Source organism: Trematomus bernacchii, unplaced genomic scaffold (genome assembly GCF_902827165.1).
Source record: "Trematomus bernacchii unplaced genomic scaffold, fTreBer1.1, whole genome shotgun sequence".
Classification (NCBI taxonomy): domain Eukaryota; kingdom Metazoa; phylum Chordata; class Actinopteri; order Perciformes; family Nototheniidae; genus Trematomus; species Trematomus bernacchii.
The window spans coordinates 653689-675693 of NW_022987689.1; the positions used below are offsets into that span (position 1 = coordinate 653689).

The 22005-nt window shown below is 40.6% G+C and overlaps 1 protein-coding gene across 1 annotated transcript; it reads right to left on the minus strand.

The window, feature by feature from the left end:
* Positions 1–7880: 7880 nt before the first annotated feature.
* LOC117488553 (putative ciliary rootlet coiled-coil protein 2) lies at positions 7881–13745 on the minus strand. The gene has a single exon (XM_034137541.1). It carries the CDS (start codon positions 13743–13745, stop codon positions 7881–7883), a length of 5865 nt encoding a protein of 1954 aa, XP_033993432.1.
* Between the last annotated feature and the right edge of the window lie 8260 nt (positions 13746–22005).

Below are 22005 nucleotides of genomic sequence, written 5' to 3' on the forward strand. Positions count from 1 at the left end.
AGAGTCCTTTGAATTTGTAAATGTTGTTTTGCCCAAGTATATCACTATTATTTTATATAGTATACATACCTCTGACTGTAGGGTAAAACAATACAATGTTACCATTTCATTATGCTCTGTTTCTTTTTTGCAACTGAACATGGAGGGAGCCACACCTTGAACAAAAAATGGTTTTACATTTTCAATGAGTATAAGTCACTTTTTGCACTGGGTTTGGGGAAAAAACTGTAGAGAGTGTGCAGTCCTGTCTCCCTTGCCTTCTACCTCCTAAGGTTTTATTCAATTGCTCTCATGATTTGATTTTTCCCTCAAGAGCGAGAGGCCAACGTTTTTTTTTCTCCCAAAAACTGTTAAGACATCACAGATAGATCCTAGCCTGGTTTGTATCTGCCAGAATATTCCATTTTGTTTCACTCTGTGACCCGGTAAAGACAGCCAAATCGAGAATATGAATGGTTTGTTGATGTGATCTTATCTCACATGAAATTATAGTGACCAATGAAATGTGTACTGCTTGGCATATTCAAACCAGGGTATGATTAACTGTATGATTATCCAAAAGCTCTTTGCACAAACACCCTGGACCTAATGCACTGGAGGCAAACAATATTCCCTAAACTAGAAGTCAGGGGAGAGAGAAAGAGATGTTCACCATCACACAGGGAAATACAGTGTTGTGCACAGGCTAACGTTTAAATTATACAGGAGATTTCTGTAAAAGATTTCCTTCACAAATTCCTTTGACAGTATCTCTACCCCCCTGATAAACTGATGAAGGACTTATTGTGAGGGTCAGTAGAGGGCACTAGTGCAGCGGCAGCCTTTCTTCCTGCAGCGGTCAGACTTTACAAACACCACGGCCCCTGGTAGACCAACACACACACACACACACACACACACACACACACACACACACACACACACACACACACACACACACACACACACACACACACACCAATATACTGTAGACCAGGGGTGTCAAACTCAAGGCCCGGGGGACAAATCCGGCCCGCGACTTCATTTTATGTGGCCCCACAAGAGCTTGCAAAGAATATAATATGTTTATTATACGGTTACATGCTACTTTACAGAAGCACGTTGCCCATAAACGACATGTCCCACAATGCATCTCAAATTTGACTTTTTCTCAGAATTTGACTTTTTTTGTCCAAATATGCCTTTTTTCTTAGAATTAGCCTTTTTCTCATAAATAGATTTTTTTTTTCAAAATGTCACTTCTCTTTTTCAAAATGTCACAATCAATGTTTTTCCAGAATGTGGCTTTTCTTTTAAAATCATATTGTGACATTCTTACTGAAGAGACTTGCAATTATTTGCTCTAGACTTCTGCTTTCAGACGTAGTTAATTATGAAGTTATATTAATTAATGATATAGTCTTAAAGTTACAACCGGCCCTTTGAGTGCAACCATAATGCTGATGTGGCCCGTGATGAAATTGAGTTTGACACCCCTGCTGTAGACTATATCACTGTTGTGCAAAAACACTGCTATGTCCAATATATATATAATGGTTTTTACAAGTGAATAATTTCATAATTGGCTGATACCTGTTCACTTACTTTTTCATAATGCTTTTATACTTATTTTTAAACATGTTCTTATTTGATGTTATTTTATTAACCTGTTTTTCTCTCTATTCAAAATGTTAGCGTACTCATCTTATCTATTACTTTTATTTGCACTGGTAATTTCATGTAATAATGCCCATTTCCCCGCTGTGGGACAAATAACAGATTCCTATACTTGTTCTGAAAATAAAGAAGGAGCAGGAAGCAAAATCAGTTGCAATATCTTTTATTGGTCTTTTTTCTTAAAGGTGCATACATAAGTGGACCTAAGGTCAAATCAAATATATCAAATCCCAACATGATTTGGTGAAGCAAGCTTAGCTACAGGTGGCAAGTCTGTAGCCCAGGCAAGCCCATTCATTGGTTATCTCCATGAAGCCCGGTTCTTTCATGAGGCCGCTCGCTACAAGACACAAACAAACACAAATGAATTATATCATTACATTCATTCTACTCAATGACATTCATTAAAACAGATATACATTTTAAAAAGTGCAAGCATGACAATATATCATCCTGAATGGTGTCAAGCTTTAAAAGAATCAAAGAGAAAAGGATGCATGGGGGAGACCGTTCATGTTGAGGAGTGATCCTGAACTCACCTGACACCAGGTTGTAGAGGTTGCAGTAGTTCTGCCCACCATCGAGAAGACTGGTGAATCCATTAGAGGTGGACAGTGCCTGATGAGTAAGGAAATACACAAATGGCCTTAGTTTTGGTTTTCAATATAGATTAACCCTTCAATAATAATAGTTTGTTGACAGTTTGTGAGTACAATTCTATTCAAATTATTATTTTCTTGTGAATTTCTGTTTCTTAGATACAGTAGATCAGCAGATCATCGGTTACAGAGGCCTTATTATGCTTTTTGGGGTTTTCCCTTTCCTGTGGTGAGTTATATAGGTTTTTGTGCATGTAAACGGGCTGCAGAGGTAATAATCCCAATGTTTCTCTCCCACGAGACAACAAGAAAGTTACTTTTTTGGGCAGATAATACACACCAAGCAAATAGTTTTGTCAAAAGAAAAAAAAAAGTCACAATTTTACAGTGAACCATTTATTTGCATTTGTTTTAACGCTATAATATATTGAGCATCATTGATACTTACACTCATGCGACAGCCTCTAGTCAGTATGGTGGGGTTAAATGAGATGATGATGGTCTCTCCTTCGGGGGTCTTCAGGGACGTGTGGTTGGCTTCTACAAAACCAGGGACGACTTTCACAAGCTGAAACAGAAACATAGCATTACACTAAACATTATTAAATACATGAAGATAATAGAATTGGTGTCTGTTATTTTGTCTTAACCGTCTAAAAACGGGGGGTCCAAACCTTTTTCTCCAAGGGCCACATACAGAAAATTATAAGAAGGGCTGGGCCGCTCACTAGAGGTATATTACCTTATCAGTTAAGTTGTAAGTTAGCAAAATCAATCAAATGCAGGTAAGTTATGCTTGATACTTGAAAAAAACCGCTTAAATCACAGATCTCCATACGGTTTGATTAATTTTTTGGGCAGTTCATTCGTTAAAATGGAAGCCTCAGATTGCTTATAATAAGAGGAAATAGGAAGCGTCTATTTCAAGCTTGTTATGTAAATAAGTTATTGGGCTTTTTCTCATCAACTTAGATTTGTTAGAAAATGTTATTTGTTGTATTAACACATGAATACTGTATAATACATGTTTACATGTATATTTAAGAAGTACAATATAAAACAAGAAAAATGCTCAAAATGGCCTGTGGGCCGCATTTGGACCCCGGGCCGTAGTTTGGACACCCCTGGTCTAAAACATCATCAACAGCACAGAGGTTCTTACCGTATACTCAGGGCTGGAGGCTAGAATCTGTGTGACTAACATGGTCTTGATATCAGTACAAGGTCCTGCAAAGAGCCTGGAGCAAAAAAACAACAACAATTCAGAGTAACATGTTGCAACTTTTTATCCAGTTGCTGTTTTTTTTACTTTCCTGACACCAAAATATTGTCTTATCTCATGATGAAACACACAACACATGTAACATCTCAGAACCAGATCAGCATCCCAACTCACCACATTGTTTTGCAGAAGGCATGATAAGGAGCAGGAGCAGGATCCGGGACAGGGACGGCAGCCAGAGAGACAAAGAGTCCTGCAAAGAGAGCAGAGGCCAGCAGCAGAGTCTTCATGTTGATACGGAGCAGGTTTCTTCCTCCTGGAGAGCAGTGGTGTTTCTGAGAGAGCTGGATGCTGACTGGTCCACTTGCCAGCTAATTTATACTAAATATCAGGCTTGTCAAGCAAAGGACCCTTGAAATTGATTTTGTTTATGGCCTATACTTTGTGTCTTGTGATCATTGTCTTAAAGGTCACCTATTATGCAAAATCAACTTGTTCACGTCTTTATATCTGCGTTAAGTGATTCGAAAAGTTTCAGAAAAAAATATTTTCTTCTTTCCTGATACATACAGTACATGTATACACAATACTCTGTTCCCCTTAGCCATGTAGCCACATGTAAATCCTTTTTGATTTTGATTGCTCTGAAACATGATATTTTGTGGCTGTCTCATCTTCAAGATTGCATTTAATAACATGTAACATCAACACTCTACTTTCTGACTAAGTAGCTCCAAGCAAAAGTGTTCGTATTAAGGTTTAACGATATTAAGACTAATCAGGACATTGTGTCCAGATTGATGAAAAATGACTTACTGATTTTTAACTTTCTTGACAAATAAAAAAAGGTTGGTAAAATGTTATTTCAGAATTGCGATACTGCTCAAGGGTTTGCAGGATTTTAAATGAGAGGCATTGTATTGTGGAATTAAAGACAATCAGGGCTGTTCTGTCAGACAATCACCACAATCACCACAAGACACATAAGTCATACCCATAACCAAATCAATTACAAGGATCGTAACTCATGATGAGTCTGACATTTAGCATTTTATAAAGTCTAATTTCAGGGGCAAATGCAACATAATCTGATGATGCAGATGACAGAAAGATATTTATCCACTGAACATGCAGAACACAGAACACGTCATACTTACAGACCTGCACAAATGCATTTATAAATATCTCACTTATTGTCTTTATTTGTTTCATTTTGTCATGACTTGTATGTTACATAACAATGAACAAACACATGACACAGATGTGCAGAGCAGAGGGCGTTATTATGACCCCCTGGATAGAAATACTTCCATACATTTTCAAAAGTATATAATAAGTATGTAATAATGCTACACAACCAAGCTACAAATATACAACTGGCAGCTTGTTTAAAGGTAGGGTAGGTAAGTTTGAGAAACCGGCTCGAGATACACTTTTTGTTATATTCCATGGAATGCTCTCAACATCCCGATAGCAATGAATATCTTAAGTGCTTTGACAAAAAATCCATAAAAAAATGTCATCTGTGGAAGCCGTAATACTGTAAAAAGTACGACCAATCATTTTAGCCGGCCCGGCTAAAATAACTGGATGGCCTACCTGCCTGTCAGCCTTCCATCTGTGCACAAACTTATCTCGTGCCCTCATTGGTCATGTGCGCGTTCGTGTGTGTTGGAGGAGGGGCTCTATAAGGAAGTGGCAGATTTTCTCCGGTTGTGTATTTTCAAATTCTAGCGATCTCGAGCCGGTTTCTCAAACTTACCTACCCCACCTTTAAGTGATGCATACGGCAAATCCATAGCCAAGGCAAGCCCATTCACTGGTCATCTCCGTGATGCCCGGCGCTAAATTGACGCCACTTGCTGAAATCATCCCACATTTATGTATAACATGTGTTTGCATTTGCACAAGCAGTGCATCCACAAAGAGGAAAGAAAGTCTCTTCATTAACAGCATAAAACGTCACAGCAAATGTTAAAATGGAGTGATTATAAGATACTTTGCAGAGTAGCAGCATCCATGACAAGATAATTAATTCCTATTAAGAAAGGTCACTCACCTGTCAGCAGGTTGTTGAGGTTGCAGTAGTTGAGGCCAACATCAAGAAGGCTGGTTAATGCAAGAGAAGAAGACTGTGACAAAGAAGCACATTTTAGTTGATGTGTGCTTTTTCTCCTGATTTATTGAAGATATGTGAAAAATCTTAAATAACTTGTATGGGGATAAGGTGCTCTTTATCTTGTATTGTTTTTTTAATTTAAGTGTATTTCCTTTATTTCAAAATTGACATTTATTAAGCTAGAGAGTACAATCTATTAGAACACTAAGATGAAAATGTAGATTAAATTATTTTGTATTGCTGCCCAAAAAGATAGGATTCATAGGTTTCACTGCCTTCCTAATATGTAGCCTCAAAATCTCAATAACATTCTGCTTTGATATTAATGTTGAGACACGTTTGTGATGTTTTTCCGTTTGCTTTTTGTTGGCAATAGCTTTCTAGCAATCATCGGTAGAAGCATATTTCGCTAAAATAGGTCTCTGTAAGCCTAACGTGTTCTTTGTGAAACAGAAAAAAAGACATTTTGTTGTCAAAAGTGTCAAGTATCTTTTCACCAATGTTTTATTTGGGAGGAAAGCTAATGATTTTTTTTAAAACAGAACTTGCCTTACCTCTTTTAAAAGGCAGTTGCCCATGTGGAGACTCAGCAAGATAGCTAGCTTGCTCTGCTATGTGGGAATTTGCAAGCCCATACAAGCATTTTTTTCCCCCCTCTTTTACGACTGAAAGCTACTTTTTTGAGAACGGTTTTGATTCCTTTCATTTGTCATGATAACACTTTAAGCTAGAAGCACTAATACGCTTTATGGTAGTGTTGTCTTGTTATGGTTGTTATGAAAAAGCCTATTTTGTACTTTATTTTCAATACCTGTAACTGTCCTGTTGATTATGTATCAGTAGTATTTCCTTTGGCATGAATGTTTGACATATGCAGTACGACATGTATCATGGAAACCGTTCAGTCTGTATTGCTAATAAGTGCTTTTAAAAACAACCATATAGCTGAAATAAAGTTCTACATGAACCACGGGACATTAGAAGGGCTGTTTGTTTTTATAGCTTCTCCCGCTTTGTTCATTTGCTTGTTTTTTTGTTTTCTTTTCAAGTGGAGCTCAGATGTAGTTAGCCTTTTTATAAGCAGTAAATTAGCATTTTGTTGCTTTTCTCCTGCTGTGCAGCGTCTGCCTCACAGAGGAGACGGGGTGGCAGAGATGGGAGGTGTGAGGTAATTGAAAATGCTAACACCTAATAATGACTCAGCACCAGTGTGTGATAGGTCAGCTATGCTAATCAAAGAGGAGTAAAAGAAAACCCCAGGAAAGATGAGACACCCAAATTGAGCGATGCATCTTCTCCAGTGAGCGGTGACATCTCCCCTCTCATTTTAAGAAATTATGACCAAAGGCCATTTATGTTCTCCCTCATTGACTAGTCCATTCATAACCTGGACATCTTTGGACCGGCTCACACACAGCAGCAGTTTGCAGACGCTCATAACAAGACATCCATCATGCTGTCACCCTCTCGCCCCGTCAATGACTGCAGGGGAGACTCTGACACCTTTTTATTTCTTCTCGGATATCTGCGACTTGGCACGAGGCAAAGACGATGGCTTTGGTCTGGTGTCATGTCTATGGTGTCATTTTAAAGTCAAGTACCTGTCTTTAGAACAATGGGTTTACCTGTTACAGTGATAGACAGTGACATGAATGGCAGCCGCTGCTGGCTGCTTTGTGACCAAAAACAAATGTGGACAGCAGTCGCTTTAACATGTTTTCTCCTACAGCGGTTTTTCATTTCAAACGACAAATATTATTACTACATCATTCAGTGATATCATAGTGTTTTTGGTTTGTTTGATTTAAGATTGCTAATGTTGACCAATTTGTGAATTATGTGTGATTTACTTTTTAAAATGTCCATGTTTTTGTTTAATATAATAACTAAATCTATGTACATATAACATAGACGTACTCACTACTTAACACTTAACATATATTTTTGTTTTATTAAAAAAAACATCAGTTTGTATTTATTTTGAAGGACCTTTCTTGGCCTGGAAGAAGCTAAGTGTTTTAAATTAGTGTTTCTTGAAAAAAATCCTTACATTTGGACCAACTTAAAATCTTGAAAAGTTGGGTCTACTTTAGTTCAGTTCAATGCTTTTACCCTGATTTATAATTTAAAAAAAAGCACTTAATGTACACATGCTGAAATGCAATTCAAAATGTATGTTTAACAACAACCGACAGATAAACCTAACATGCTTTTAGCAGTTTTATTAAAGCTTAAGGTGTTGCTGTGGCCTTACAGACCCAGCGCAAACACTCGGAGCAGGGTTTTAGAAGAAGCCCTTGAACCAGGTCTTCTCCTTCTTCTTCTTGGAGTTCAGACTCTGAAGGTCCGTCAGCTGGGACTTCAAGGAGGATTCTGCTTTCTGCCACTCTGCCAAGTTTGTTGAGTCCTGAGGGAGGGTTGGCCTGTTCCCTTGCCACTTGAACCACTTATTCTTCTTCTCCTTCTTTTGGAGGGTTTGGCACTCAATCTGAGACTTTAAGTAGCTCTCTGTTTTCTGCCACTCCTCCTTCTCCATCTGCTGATTATATTTCAGCCTTTCTTTGTCCCGCAGGACGGTCAACCTGTCCTCCTCCAAGTGGATGCAATTACGCTCCATCTTCTGCACAGCCTCATTCAGATTGTCCACAAGCTTTTTATTTGCCTGTTGCTGCTCCTCGAGCTGAGTCTCGTAGGAAGTCTTTGTTTTCCCAACCTCCTCCATCAGCTGTTCAAGGAGACGATCCCCTTCAAGCTGTGCTTCTGCTTTTTCCTGAAGCAAAGACACAAAGGTCTTTTTTTCCGATGCATGCATCTCTAGCTGGGCAAGATGGATGACATGGGATACCTCCAGCTTTGCAGTGAGAACAATGTTCTCCTCCTGCCACTGGAGAGTCCTGATCTTCAGCTCCTGCTGAGCCTCATTTAGAGCGCCCATGAGCTTACTAGTTTGTGCTTCCAGTTGAGCGAGACAGGTCGTTTTAGATTTCTCTGTCTCCTCCTGGAGGTCAGTGATCTCTCGCTGGAATCGGAGTTGCTCAGTCTGCAGGAGATCTTCCGCCTTTTTCAGGGCTGTTGTGATCTTCCCGGTCTCCGTTCTCTCCAATTCGAGATGGCTCTCCAACTCCAGGTTGGTATTTGACACAACCAATATTGGTCTTAAAACACAGAGCTCACTTTGAAGGGCCTCATTTTCTGCCTTCATGTGCTCCAATGTGAGTTGCTTGTCTTTGTTAAGGGAGGTTTGATGCTTGAGATCCTGGAGGTCAGTGATCTCTTGCTTGAATTGAAGGCGCTCAGTCGCCAGGAGATCTTCCGCCTTTTTCAGGGCTGTTGTGATCTTCCTGGTCTCGCCTCTCTCCAATTCGAGATAGCTCTCCAACTCCACGTTCGTTTTTGCCACACCCAGCATTGGTCTTAAAACACAGAGCTCACTTTGAAGGGCCTGGTTTTCTGCCTTAATGCGCTCCAATGCCATCTGCTGTTCTTTGTTTGTCGAGGTTTGATGCTTGACATCCTGGAGGGTCTTGATCTCTTGCTGGAATCTGAGGCGCTCAGTCGCCAGGAGATCTTCCGCCTTTTTCAGGGCTGTTGTGATCTTCCTGGTCTCCGCTCTCTCCAACTCCAGGTTGGTATTTGACACAACCAACATTGGTCTTATAGCACAGAGCTCACTTTGAAGGGCCTCATGTTCTGCCTTCATGTGCTCCAATGTGAGTTGCTTGTCTTTGTTAAGGGAGGTTTGATGCTTGAGATCCTGGAGGTCAGTGATCTCTTGCTTGAATTGAAGGCGCTCAGTCGCCAGGAGATCTTCCGCCTTTTTCAGGGCTGTTATGATCTTCCTGGTCTCGCCTCTCTCCAATTCGAGATAGCTCTCCAACTCCAACTCCACGTTCGTTTTTGCCACACCCAGCATTGGTCTTAAAACACAGAGCTCACTTTGAAGGGCCTGGTTTTCTGCCTTAATGCGCTCCAATGCCATCTGCTGTTCTTTGTTTGTCGAGGTTTGATGCTTGACATCCTGGAGGGTCTTGATCTCTTGCTGGAATCTGAGGCGCTCAGTCGCCAGGAGATCTTCCGCCTTTTTCAGGGCTGTTGTGATCTTCCTGGTCTCCGCTCTCTCCAACTCCAGGTTGGTATTTGACACAACCAACATTGGTCTTATAGCACAGAGCTCACTTTGAAGGGCCTCATGTTCTGCCTTCATGTGCTCCAATGTGAGTTGCTTGTCTTTGTTAAGGGAGGTTTGATGCTTGAGATCCTGGAGGTCAGTGATCTCTTGCTTGAATTGAAGGCGCTCAGTCGCCAGGAGATCTTCCGCCTTTTTCAGGGCTGTTATGATCTTCCTGGTCTCGCCTCTCTCCAATTCGAGATAGCTCTCCAACTCCAACTCCACGTTCGTTTTTGCCACACCCAGCATTGGTCTTAAAACACAGAGCTCACTTTGAAGGGCCTGGTTTTCTGCCTTAATGCGCTCCAATGCCATCTGCTGTTCTTTGTTTGTCGAGGTTTGATGCTTGACATCCTGGAGGGTCTTGATCTCTTGCTGGAATCTGAGGCGCTCAGTCGCCAGGAGATCTTTCGCCTTTTTCAGGGCTGTTGTGATCTTCCTAGTCTTCGCTCTCTCCAATTTGAGATTGCTCTCAAACTCCAACTCCAGGTTGGTTTTTGACAAAGCCAGCATAGGTTTTACAGCATGGAGCTTACTTTTCAAGGCCTCATTTTCTGCCTTAATGCGCTCCAATGTGAGTTGCTTGTCTTTATTAAGGGAGGTTTGATTCTTGAGATCCTTGAGGTCAGTGATCTTTCGCTTGAATTGAAGGCGCTCAGTCGCCAGGAGATCTTGCGCCTTTTTCAGGGCTGTTGTGATCTTCCTGGTCTCGCCTCTCTCCAATTCGAGATGGCTCTCCAACTCCACGTTCGTTTTTTCCACACAGAGCATTGGTCTTAAAACACAGAGCTCACTTTGAAGGGCCTGGTTTTCTGCCTTCATGTGCTCCAATGCCATCTGCTGTTCTTTGTTTGTCGAGGTTTGATGCTTGACATCCTGGAGGGTCTTGATCTCTTGCTGGAATCTGAGGCGCTCAGTTGCCAGGAGATCTTCCGCCTTTTTCAGGGCTGTTGTGATCTTCCTGGTCTCCGCTCTCTCCAACTCCAGGTTGGTATTTGCCACACCCAGCATTGGTCTTATAGCGCGGAGCTCACTTTGAAGGGCGTCTTTTTCTGCCTTCATGCGCTCCAATGTGAGTTGCTGGAGTTTGTTAAGGGAGGTTTGATGCTTGAGATCCTTGAGGTCAGTGATCTCTTGCTTGAATTGAAGGCGCTCAGTCGCCAGGAGATCTTGCGCCTTTTTCAGGGCTGTTGTGATCTTCCTGGTCTCGCCTCTCTCCAATTCGAGATGGCTCTCCAACTCCACGTTCGTTTTTTCCACACAGAGCATTGGTCTTAAAACACAGAGCTCACTTTGAAGGGCCTGGTTTTCTGCCTTCATGTGCTCCAATGCCATCTGCTGTTCTTTGTTTGTCGAGGTTTGATGCTTGACATCCTGGAGGGTCTTGATCTCTTGCTGGAATCTGAGGCGCTCAGTCGCCAGGAGATCTTCCGCCTTTTTCAGGGCTGTTGTGATCTTCCTGGTCTCCGCTCTCTCCAACTCCAGGTTGGTATTTGACACAACCAACATTGGTCTTATAGCACAGAGCTCACTTTGAAGGGCCTCATGTTCTGCCTTCATGTGCTCCAATGTGAGTTGCTTGTCTTTGTTAAGGGAGGTTTGATGCTTGAGATCCTGGAGGTCAGTGATCTCTTGCTTGAATTGAAGGCGCTCAGTCGCCAGGAGATCTTGCGCCTTTTTCAGGGCTGTTGTGATCTTCCTGGTCTCGCCTCTCTCCAATTCGAGATGGCTCTCCAACTCCACGTTCGTTTTTTCCACACAGAGCATTGGTCTTAAAACACAGAGCTCACTTTGAAGGGCCTGGTTTTCTGCCTTCATGTGCTCCAATGCCATCTGCTGTTCTTTGTTTGTCGAGGTTTGATGCTTGACATCCTGGAGGGTCTTGATCTCTTGCTGGAATCTGAGGCGCTCAGTCGCCAGGAGATCTTCCGCCTTTTTCAGGGCTGTTGTGATCTTCCTGGTCTCCGCTCTCTCCAACTCCAGGTTGGTATTTGCCACACCCAGCATTGGTCTTATAGCGCGGAGCTCACTTTGAAGGGCGTCTTTTTCTGCCTTCATGCGCTCCAATGTGAGTTGCTGGAGTTTGTTAAGGGAGGTTTGATGCTTGAGATCCTTGAGGTCAGTGATCTCTTGCTTGAATTGAAGGCACTCAGTCGCCAGGAGATCTTGCGCCTTTTTCAGGGCTGTTGTGATCTTCCTGGTCTCGCCTCTCTCCAATTCGAGATGGCTCTCCAACTCCACGTTCGTTTTTTCCACACAGAGCATTGGTCTTAAAACACAGAGCTCACTTTGAAGGGCCTGGTTTTCTGCCTTCATGTGCTCCAATGCCATCTGCTGTTCTTTGTTTGTCGAGGTTTGATGCTTGACATCCTGGAGGGTCTTGATCTCTTGCTGGAATCTGAGGCGCTCAGTCGCCAGGAGATCTTCCGCCTTTTTCAGGGCTGTTGTGATCTTCCTGGTCTCCGCTCTCTCCAACTCCAGGTTGGTATTTGCCACACCCAGCATTGGTCTTATAGCGCGGAGCTCACTTTGAAGGGCGTCTTTTTCTGCCTTCATGCGCTCCAAAGTGAGTTGCTGGAGTTTGTTAAGGGAGGTTTGATGCTTGAGATCCTTGAGGTCAGTGATCTCTTGCTTGAATTGAAGGCGCTCAGTCGCCAGGAGATCTTGCGCCTTTTTCAGGGCTGTTGTGATCTTCCTGGTCTCGCCTCTCTCCAATTCGAGATGGCTCTCCAACTCCACGTTCGTTTTTTCCACACAGAGCATTGGTCTTAAAACACAGAGCTCACTTTGAAGGGCCTGGTTTTCTGCCTTCATGTGCTCCAATGCCATCTGCTGTTCTTTGTTTGTCGAGGTTTGATGCTTGACATCCTGGAGGGTCTTGATCTCTTGCTGGAATCTGAGGCGCTCAGTCGCCAGGAGATCTTCCGCCTTTTTCAGGGCTGTTGTGATCTTCCTGGTCTCCGCTCTCTCCAACTCCAGGTTGGTATTTGCCACACCCAGCATTGGTCTTATAGCGCGGAGCTCACTTTGAAGGGCGTCTTTTTCTGCCTTCATGCGCTCCAATGTGAGTTGCTGGAGTTTGTTAAGGGAGGTTTGATGCTTGAGATCCTTGAGGTTAGTGATCTCTTGCTTGAATTGAAGGCGCTCAGTCGCCAGGAGATCTTGCGCCTTTTTCAGGGCTGTTGTGATCTTCCTGGTCTCGCCTCTCTCCAATTCGAGATAGCTCTCCAAATCCAACTCCACGTTCGTTTTTGCCACACCCAGCATTGGTCTTAAAACACAGAGCTCACTTTGAAGGGCCTTGTTTTCTGCCTTAATGCGCTCCAATGCCATCTGCTGTTCTTTGTTTGTCGAGGTTTGATGCTTGACATCCTGGAGGGTCTTGATCTCTTGCTGGAATCTGAGGCGCTCAGTCGCCAGGAGATCTTCCGCCTTTTTCAGGGCTGTTGTGATCTTCCTGGTCTTCGCTCTCTCCAATTCGAGATAGCTCTCCAACTCCAACTCCACGTGCGTTTTTGCCACACCCAGCATTGGTCTTATAGCGCGGAGCTCACTTTGAAGGGCGTCTTTTTCTGCCTTCATGCGCTCCAATGCCATCTGCTGGACTTTGTTTGTTGCGGTCTGCTGCACGAGATCTTCCTGTGCTTTCCTCAACATTGGGCGGACCTTTATCAGCTGGCTTTTGAGATACTCCACCTCACTGACACTTTCAGTGAAATGCGCCTGTAGGCTACATATCTCTTTCTGCATGCCTTCTTGCTTAGGGCTGCATTTGTCATCCTCTCTACGCTCTTGGAGATGATCGAGAAGGTTTGCCAGTAAGTCCTCTTGTATTTCCAGGTGGACTCTGCCCTCAGACTTACTCGGGGTGAGCCTTGCCTTGCTGTCATGCAGTTCAACCCGGATTTGTTCCTCAAGAGAACTCAGGAAGAAATTAATAGGAGGGTCCTCCTCAGTTGAGTTGAAATCAATCAATTCCATATTTGTTTCGTGCTGGAACTGAATGTTTTAACTGCTATGTCTGTTTTTCTGTCTTCTCTTTGAAAGGCTGGTTGTCAAATGTGACCAAAGTGGCTGACGGAATGCACCTCCATGTAGTCCGGGGTTCTGGACTGCTAGAATTTCCAGGTTGTTATGACCACCTGTTCCGCTGATGATTCTGTTCCGCTGATGATTCCATTCCATTGATACATGCACACAGGCACAGATACATGCAAACATGTATATCTTTTTTGCTTTTATCTTGATTTTATGGATTAAACCCTCTTTTTAATCATCATCCAAAATTCTGCAACATGGTCCTTTTAAAATTCATACCACTAGAGCGCTGCAGGAAAGAGACCTGCATTAAAGTATAAGAATGTATTATTCTGATTATTTCAGGGATTATTCTTCTTTTTCTTTTCTTTTTTATCTTTATTCTTCTGTCTGGTCTTGTTTTGCTTTCTGTGTCTGTGAATTCCCACCTTGACAAACTGTGATAGTGGTCTGTTCGTACTGTCACAGTTAGCAAAAAGTGAGACAACACAAAACCAGGTGGACTAGGCAAGGCAAAACAAAAAAATAGACCAGAGGGCAAGAGGAACAAGTGCCAACCAGCATTATAAAAAAATGTTTTAAGGATTCACAAGGACGCTATAAGTTATAAAAATACCAATTATCATCATGATTCAATTATGGTTGAAACTACACATACGAAATATGCAATGAAGCTAAAAAATAAGCTAAAGAAACCTTTTTTTTATCCAGAAATGAACATTAAAGTAATCATGTCTTTCACATCAAAAGACTGTTAGAGCTCACAGCTCCTCATATCTGTTCAGAAACTAGACAAAAGTTAAACAAGTACAAACCACAGACTGTCTGTGTCATGGCGAATACAGTCACTAGTTTATTTATGTCTGTATAGGCCGTTGTGAGTGTGGACGGTCGGAGCATATACAACGTTAGCTTGGCCAATCTCCATTCAGAAAACACAGTCTGCAGACTTGTCAAAGCATTAATTCATGGTTTTTACTAACCGGTATCGGTATGTTTTTACTTCGGCATCATTTTGAAACGTGTATTACAATTAAATCACGGTCAAATATGTTCACCTTGTTGTAGTTGTAGCCCCCTTTGCCAGCGATTCTCTCTGTAGTTTAGCATACTCAGCCCGACTCAGCCTGGTTTTTGGCCCGGAAAGAACCTCGATTTTATGGGGCCAGAAAAACGGTGAAATAGTACCCGCTAGCCGGTACTACGCTACGTGGAAACGCAACCATAAATGGGCCCCGCACGGCTCGGCACGCTTAAAGCGAGCTCCGCGCTGTAGTGGAAACGCGCCATTATGGCGCATTTCCACTACAGCGCGCAGCCCGGTTTAAGAGGGCTGTGACGTCAGCGGCCCGTCTTTGGTTGCGTTTCCACTTGGCCTAGTACCGGCCGGCGGGTCCTAATTCACAGTTTTTCTGGCCTCATAAAATCGTGGGTCCAGGGCCAGAGACAACGAGGCTGAGTCGGGCTGAGTATGCTAAACTAGAGAGAGAATCGCTGGCAAGGGGGCTACAACTACAACAAGATGGACATATTTGACCGTGATTTAATTGTAATACACGTTTCAAAATGATGCCGAAGTAACAACATACTGATACCGGTTAGTAAAAACCATGAATTAATGCTTTGTCAAGTCTGCAGACAGACGGCAGGGGAAAAACCTTTTAAAATGCTTGTTTTCTAAATGGAGATTGGCTAAGCTAACGCAGTATATGCTCCGACCGTCCACACTCACAACAACGGCCTATACAGACATAAATAAAGCAGCGACTGTATTCACCATGACACAGGCAGTCTGTGGTTTGTACTTGTTTAACTTTTGTCTAGTTTCTGAACATATATGAGGAGCTGTGAGCTCTGAGTGCTAACAGCTAACGGCTGTGTTGTTTTTCTGGGGTCCTCTGAAGATCACGTCACGGCTCCGCCTACACTGCGTTACTATAGATACTGCCCCAGTTCCTAAACTGTAATGGAAATGCGCCATAAAGTGAGCCAGTCCTAACGAGGCCCAGCCATACCGAGCGGGGCCGAGCGAGGCCGTGTAGTGGAAACGCGCCATTACAGACACACGGCAGCTGCCGGTCAGGACGGTGGTGTGAAGGATAAACTCCATGCTCTCACCGTTAGTGATGTGTCGGTCGCGAACGAGCCGATTCTTTTGAACGGCTCTTTGGTACGAACGAGGGGAACCGAGTCGTACTTGGTGAGAGCCGTTCTTCTTATCGTTCAATCAAAGTTGGTCCGCACTCACTGCCTGCCAAAATTCACTCGCCTTTTAAAAAGCTTGATTTTGTTCCCCAAACGTATTCTGTGAAGACCCGCCCCTACTCTGATTGGTAGGTTTCAGCACGAGGAGTTAGGTGGGGTGGGTCTTAACGGAATACGCGAGAGAGAGAAGTCATAACAAGTGGTACTGGACAGATAGACGACGTGTTTTTCGGATGGAAAATGAGCCAAACGCGAAAACGCAGCAGCATTTGGATGCACTTCAACCAAAACCCAGGCAGTGATAAAGGCAAAATATCCTTTAAAGCAGGGTCAACAAATAATCTCCATCGCCACTTAAAAACACACTACTAATATTAAGAGTTGCGTGAATTTCATTCAAGGCAAGGCAACTTTATTTACTTAACACATGCAGAGGGTAAATTCAAAGTACATTCACTGACATGAATGACATGGATATGGCGCCACCTTGTGTCATGTTTACAATGCAGATTATTGACATTAGGTCTGGCAATGCAGTCAATCATTATCCTGGTGATTATTTCGCAGATAAACCTAGTAACCCCGCCCCCTTTTTAAAAAACGGCTCTTTTGAACGGCTCTTTTGAACGGCTCTTTGAAAGGAACGGAGCCATAAGATCCGGCTCCCTTCAAAGAGCCATAATTCCCATCACTACTCACCGTGCAGATTTTCTGAGGAAGTGTGGAGGACCTCGATAGACATGTTGCTGGTAGAAACAAGCTGGAACGGAGAAAAAGCTTAGGTGTTCATTTATGAGATATTAAGAATTCTTCAGAATAATTTTGCACTGTTTATACATTGAAAAACGTATGCATTGCACTTTTTCCCATGGGAATTCACGTGCTGCTATCACAACCTCTGCTTCTTGTTTTTCAAAAGATTTAGGAAACGGGCGTTAGTGTGGCAGGGGCGTCCACAAATATTTGCTTTGTACTATACTCTATGTTATCACTGGATATATTAAAGAAACACATATTCTTTTTAAGAAGCTCGATCACAGCAAATCAAGACTTAAATTAAAATTGAGATTTATATTTATGTTTTCAAAAGACCAACCCATGGTGTTCCAGAAGCATGATTAGTGTTAGAGCTAACATAGCTTACTTAAAAAAGGAAAATAAAGGATTCCTGACTACATTTAAAAGACAAACTTGCTTTAAGGTTATCACTATTTATTTTATTATACATTTTTCTTATCTAAGATTAGGGTTTGGGTAAGGAAACAGGTTGAAAGTCTTGTTAACCTATTAAGGCACATTTGTTATATTTAATTAGGGCAAATATATATACAATGGAATTCACTTATTGTTTTTTTAGGTTAAAGTTTTTTTTTATTCAATCCAATTTGCAGACAGAGGTTTATATTTTGGATTATGATGAGTGGACAAGCTGTACAATTAATGTTTCAGTGTCCTTACATATTAAGTGTAAAATTAACTGTGTTCAAACACAAGAGAAGAAGAAATACAACAAAACGTACCATATAGTGACATTTTTCACAGACACAAGACACAAACAGGACTGAAGGCTAGAATCTGTTGCACCAGTATGGAGCCGGGCATCCCAAAGAGCCTGAAGGAACAGAACAATTATTACAGACACATTCTTTTTGAAATGACAGCAACAGTTTCCTTCCAGCTGATGCTTCTATAGTATCTATTGTTTGGCATTGTTATGTGACAACAATCTTTTCTTTCTCCCCTTGCCAGCTAAATTATACTAAAAATCAGGCTTGTTATGAGTATACACCATGAAATTGATTTTGTTAATGGCATACCTTGTGGGTCTTGTGCTCTTTGTCCCAAATTAATAGATACAATGCCTCTTACTTTGACACGTAACAAACCTATGCACATTGTATTACAACATAAATAACATTTAACACATTCAATACATTTCAAATCAGTTAACATTAAGACATAAAGTCATAATTTGTCTTTTTAACATGAAGGGGTCAGTTCACTATTCTAGACATAATGTGGTTATTTTTAAACCTAAATATCAACTGTGTTCATTGTAACTTCTTTTCAAATAATGGCAGCATTTACAGTGTGATTGGTATTGCACACGATAAAAGTGACAGTTTCTGAACAGAAGCGCTGCTTTTGAGTGTTTTTTAATGCAATCTTTCAAAGTTAAGAGAGCTTCAACATATTAGTCATCTCTATTGTACTGGAACAACCTTAAATACCTGTGCCATAGGGACTCGGACAGCGACACCCTAAGGCACACACAGTGAATAACACCAAATTGTGACAGCCCAAAACACAAACATGAACTCACACGAAAATTGCTCTTACAAGCATTAAGTTACTATGCTCCAAACATCTGGAACAAACTCCCAGAATCCTGCAGGTCTGCTGCAACTCTTACTCATTTTAAATCGAGGCTGAAGACTTTTCTTATTGCCACTGCTTTTAATTGAACTATTTATATCTGACACTGCACTGTAACTTTTATTTATGTAGTTCATACATGTATTATTCTATTTTAGTTTATTTTATGTTTATTTTATTCTCTTTGCTTTTTAATAAATGTTTTTAAATGCCATTTTATAATGTGTTTCCGCTGCACCATTTCTTAATAAAACACATGTCTAATTTCATTTCCTGAACCGACCTCTCCCTCACAACAGAAAACTAAAATATCCCTTCATTTAATTGTATTTATTTATTTATACACAAGTTTAAATCCAAATATAAGATCAATCATACGACATAATGGAGAAATGGGAAATGGGAAATCCAATAAGCTATTGGAAGCTTGAGATAGGGGCCCAGACAATGGGCAATGTAGATAGATACATTATTAAATATGCAGAAAATACTTCCTAACCATGAAGAGTGTTACACAAACTAATTTTTCCAAGAGACTTTTCAAATAGAGTTCATGAAAAATTCCTAATGATACACAGGAATTATCGGTGCAATACAATTTGTTAAAAATAACTTAAAAAACACAAAGTCACCCTGAAACCACGTGGAGATCTGTAATGACGAAACAAAATACAACAAAAAGAAGCTAAATATAATATAGGTATTGATAATCATTTAACATGGTGAATAGATGTAGCTAGCATTAAGAGTAGAGTTTGTGGTGATGATAGACTGTCTAGATAAAAGACAAATATATATATATTTTGCCCAAGATAATATGCCTTTGGTATTCACAGAATGCCTCTATTATCAATGTATTGTCCAATCAGAGTCTAGGTGTGTCCAATAAACACAGAACAGCACACAAAACAACTTTCAGATGCAGAAACATTTTGGGAATGTTACAATATCATCCAGCCTCTTTTAACCGTAGCAATAAATATAATTTGCAATTATTATTATAAACATTTATTGTCTTCAATATTTGTTTTTATAACAGAACTACTAATGCGGTTTAGTTTTATATGAACCTTTAGGGAAATGTGTTGAGATTTAATTAACTGATCTGTCTGCAATGGAAAAATGTTAATGTAATTGTGTAATTGCAGGTTATTCTTTCTATGTAGACATTCTCATTTCATACATATACTTAAATGCTGACAACTGAATTGTTGACAGCTGTTCATTTCCCACCTGTATATGTGGAACATACTGTACATTGCAGATAAGCCTGTGAGTTTAGCTGATTCTGTGACTTGCTGTACTCAGATAAATAACATTTAACACATTCAATACATTTCAAATCAGTTAACATTAAGACATAAAGTCATCATTTGTCTTTTTAACATGAAGGGGTCAGTTCACTATTCTGGACATAATGTGGTTATTTTTAAACCTAAATATCAACTGTGTTCATTGTAACTTCTTTTCAAATAATGGCAGCATTTACAGTGTGATTGGTATTGCACACGATAAAAGTGACAGTTTCTGAACAGAAGCGCTGCTTTTGAGTGTTTTTAAATGCAATCTTTCAAAGTTAAGAGAGCTTCAACATATTAGTCATCTCTATTGTACTGGAACAACCTATGAGAATCCAAAACATTATTTCAAAAATAAAATTACATATTACATGACTTCATACAGGAAGTTACATGAGAACATGTGTATTTTTTTATTTAGTTAAATCTAGCTCTAAATCCGATTGTGGCTCGACTGGGAGTTTTACCTGAGGGTCTAGAAGGGAGGTCTAAGACATATCTATTAAGAATTGTATTGACAGCGGCCCTGAAGTGCATCACCATTAAATGGTTGAAAACAGAAACGCCCACCTATAACTGCTGGATTCAGAGAGCGTGGGATATCCACCACATGGCGCAAATAAGATATGCCAAAAATAACATATGCAAAAAAATGGGCCCTTCCGGGGTCAGACACACCCAATCAGGTGACAAAACAAACCTTAAATACCTGTGCCATAGGGACTCGGACAGCGACACCCTAAGGCACACACAGTGAATAACACCAAATTGTGACAGCCCAAAACACAAACATGAACTCACACGAAAATTGCTCTTACAAGCATTAAGTTACTATGCTCCAAACATCTGGAACAAACTCCCAGAATCCTGCAGGTCTGCTGCAACTCTTACTCATTTTAAATCGAGGCTGAAGACTTTTCTTATTGCCACTGCTTTTAATTGAACTATTTATATCTGACACTGCACTGTAACTTTTATTTATGTAGTTCATACATGTATTATTCTATTTTAGTTTATTTTATGTTTATTTTATTCTCTTTGCTTTTTAATAAATGTTTTTAAATGCCATTTTATAATGTGTTTCCGCTGCACCATTTCTTAATAAAACACATGTCTAATTTCATTTACAGAACCGACCTCTCCCTCATAACAGAAAACTAAAATATCCCTTCATTCAATTGTATTTATTTATTTATACACAAGTTTAAATCCAAATATAAGATCAATCATACGACATAATGGAGAAATGGGAAATGGGAAACCCAATAAGCTATTGGAAGCTTGAGATAGGGGCCCAGACAATGGGCAATGTAGATAGATACATTATTAAATATGCAGAAAATACTTCCTAACCATGAAGAGTGTTACACAAACTAATTTTTCCAAGAGACTTTTCAAATAGAGTTCATGAAAAATTCCTAATGATACACAGGAATTATCGGTGCAATACAATTTGTTAAAAATAACTTAAAAAACACAAAGTCACCCTGAAACCACGTGGAGATCTGTAATGACGAAACAAAATACAACAAAAAGAAGCTAAATATAATATAGGTATTGATAATCATTTAACATGGTGAATAGATGTAGCTAGCATTAAGAGTAGAGTTTGTGGTGATGATAGACTGTCTAGATAAAAGACAAATATATATATATTTTGCCCAAGATAATATGCCTTTGGTATTCACAGAATGCCTCTATTATCAATGTATTGTCCAATCAGAGTCTAGGTGTGTCCAATAAACACAGAACAGCACACAAAACAACTTTCAGATGCAGAAACATTTTGGGAATGTTACAATATAATCCAGCCTCTTTTAACCGTAGCAATAAATATAATTTTCAATTATTATTATAAACATTTATTGTCTTCAATATTTGTTTTTATAACAGAACTACTAATGCGGTTTAGTTTTATATGAACCTTTAGGGAAATGTGTTGAGATTTAATTAACTGATCTGTCTGCAATGGAAAAATGTTAATGTAATTGTGTAATTGCAGGTTATTCTTTCTATGTAGACATTCTCATTTCATACATATACTTAAATGCTGACAACTGAATTGTTGACAGCTGTTCATTTCCCACCTGTATATGTGGAACATACTGTGCATTGCAGATAAGCCTGTGAGTTTAGCTGATTCTGTGACTTGCTGTACTCAGATACTCCATATTTGGGCTGACAGACACAGCTGAATGTATATAAAAAGCTGGAGAGAGACCTCCTCTGCACTAATCCACACCGACGATCCAAGGTGAGTTCATTGTGCACTTTGTTTCAGTGTGTATATTCCTCTGTGTGTGTGTCTGTGCGCTGAGTGAAGC

Bases quoted from the DNA above. Each gene is read 5' to 3' on its own strand.
- LOC117488553 (XM_034137541.1), bottom strand. From the start codon at position 13,745: ATGGAATTGATTGATTTCAACTCAACTGAGGAGGACCCTCCTATTAAT.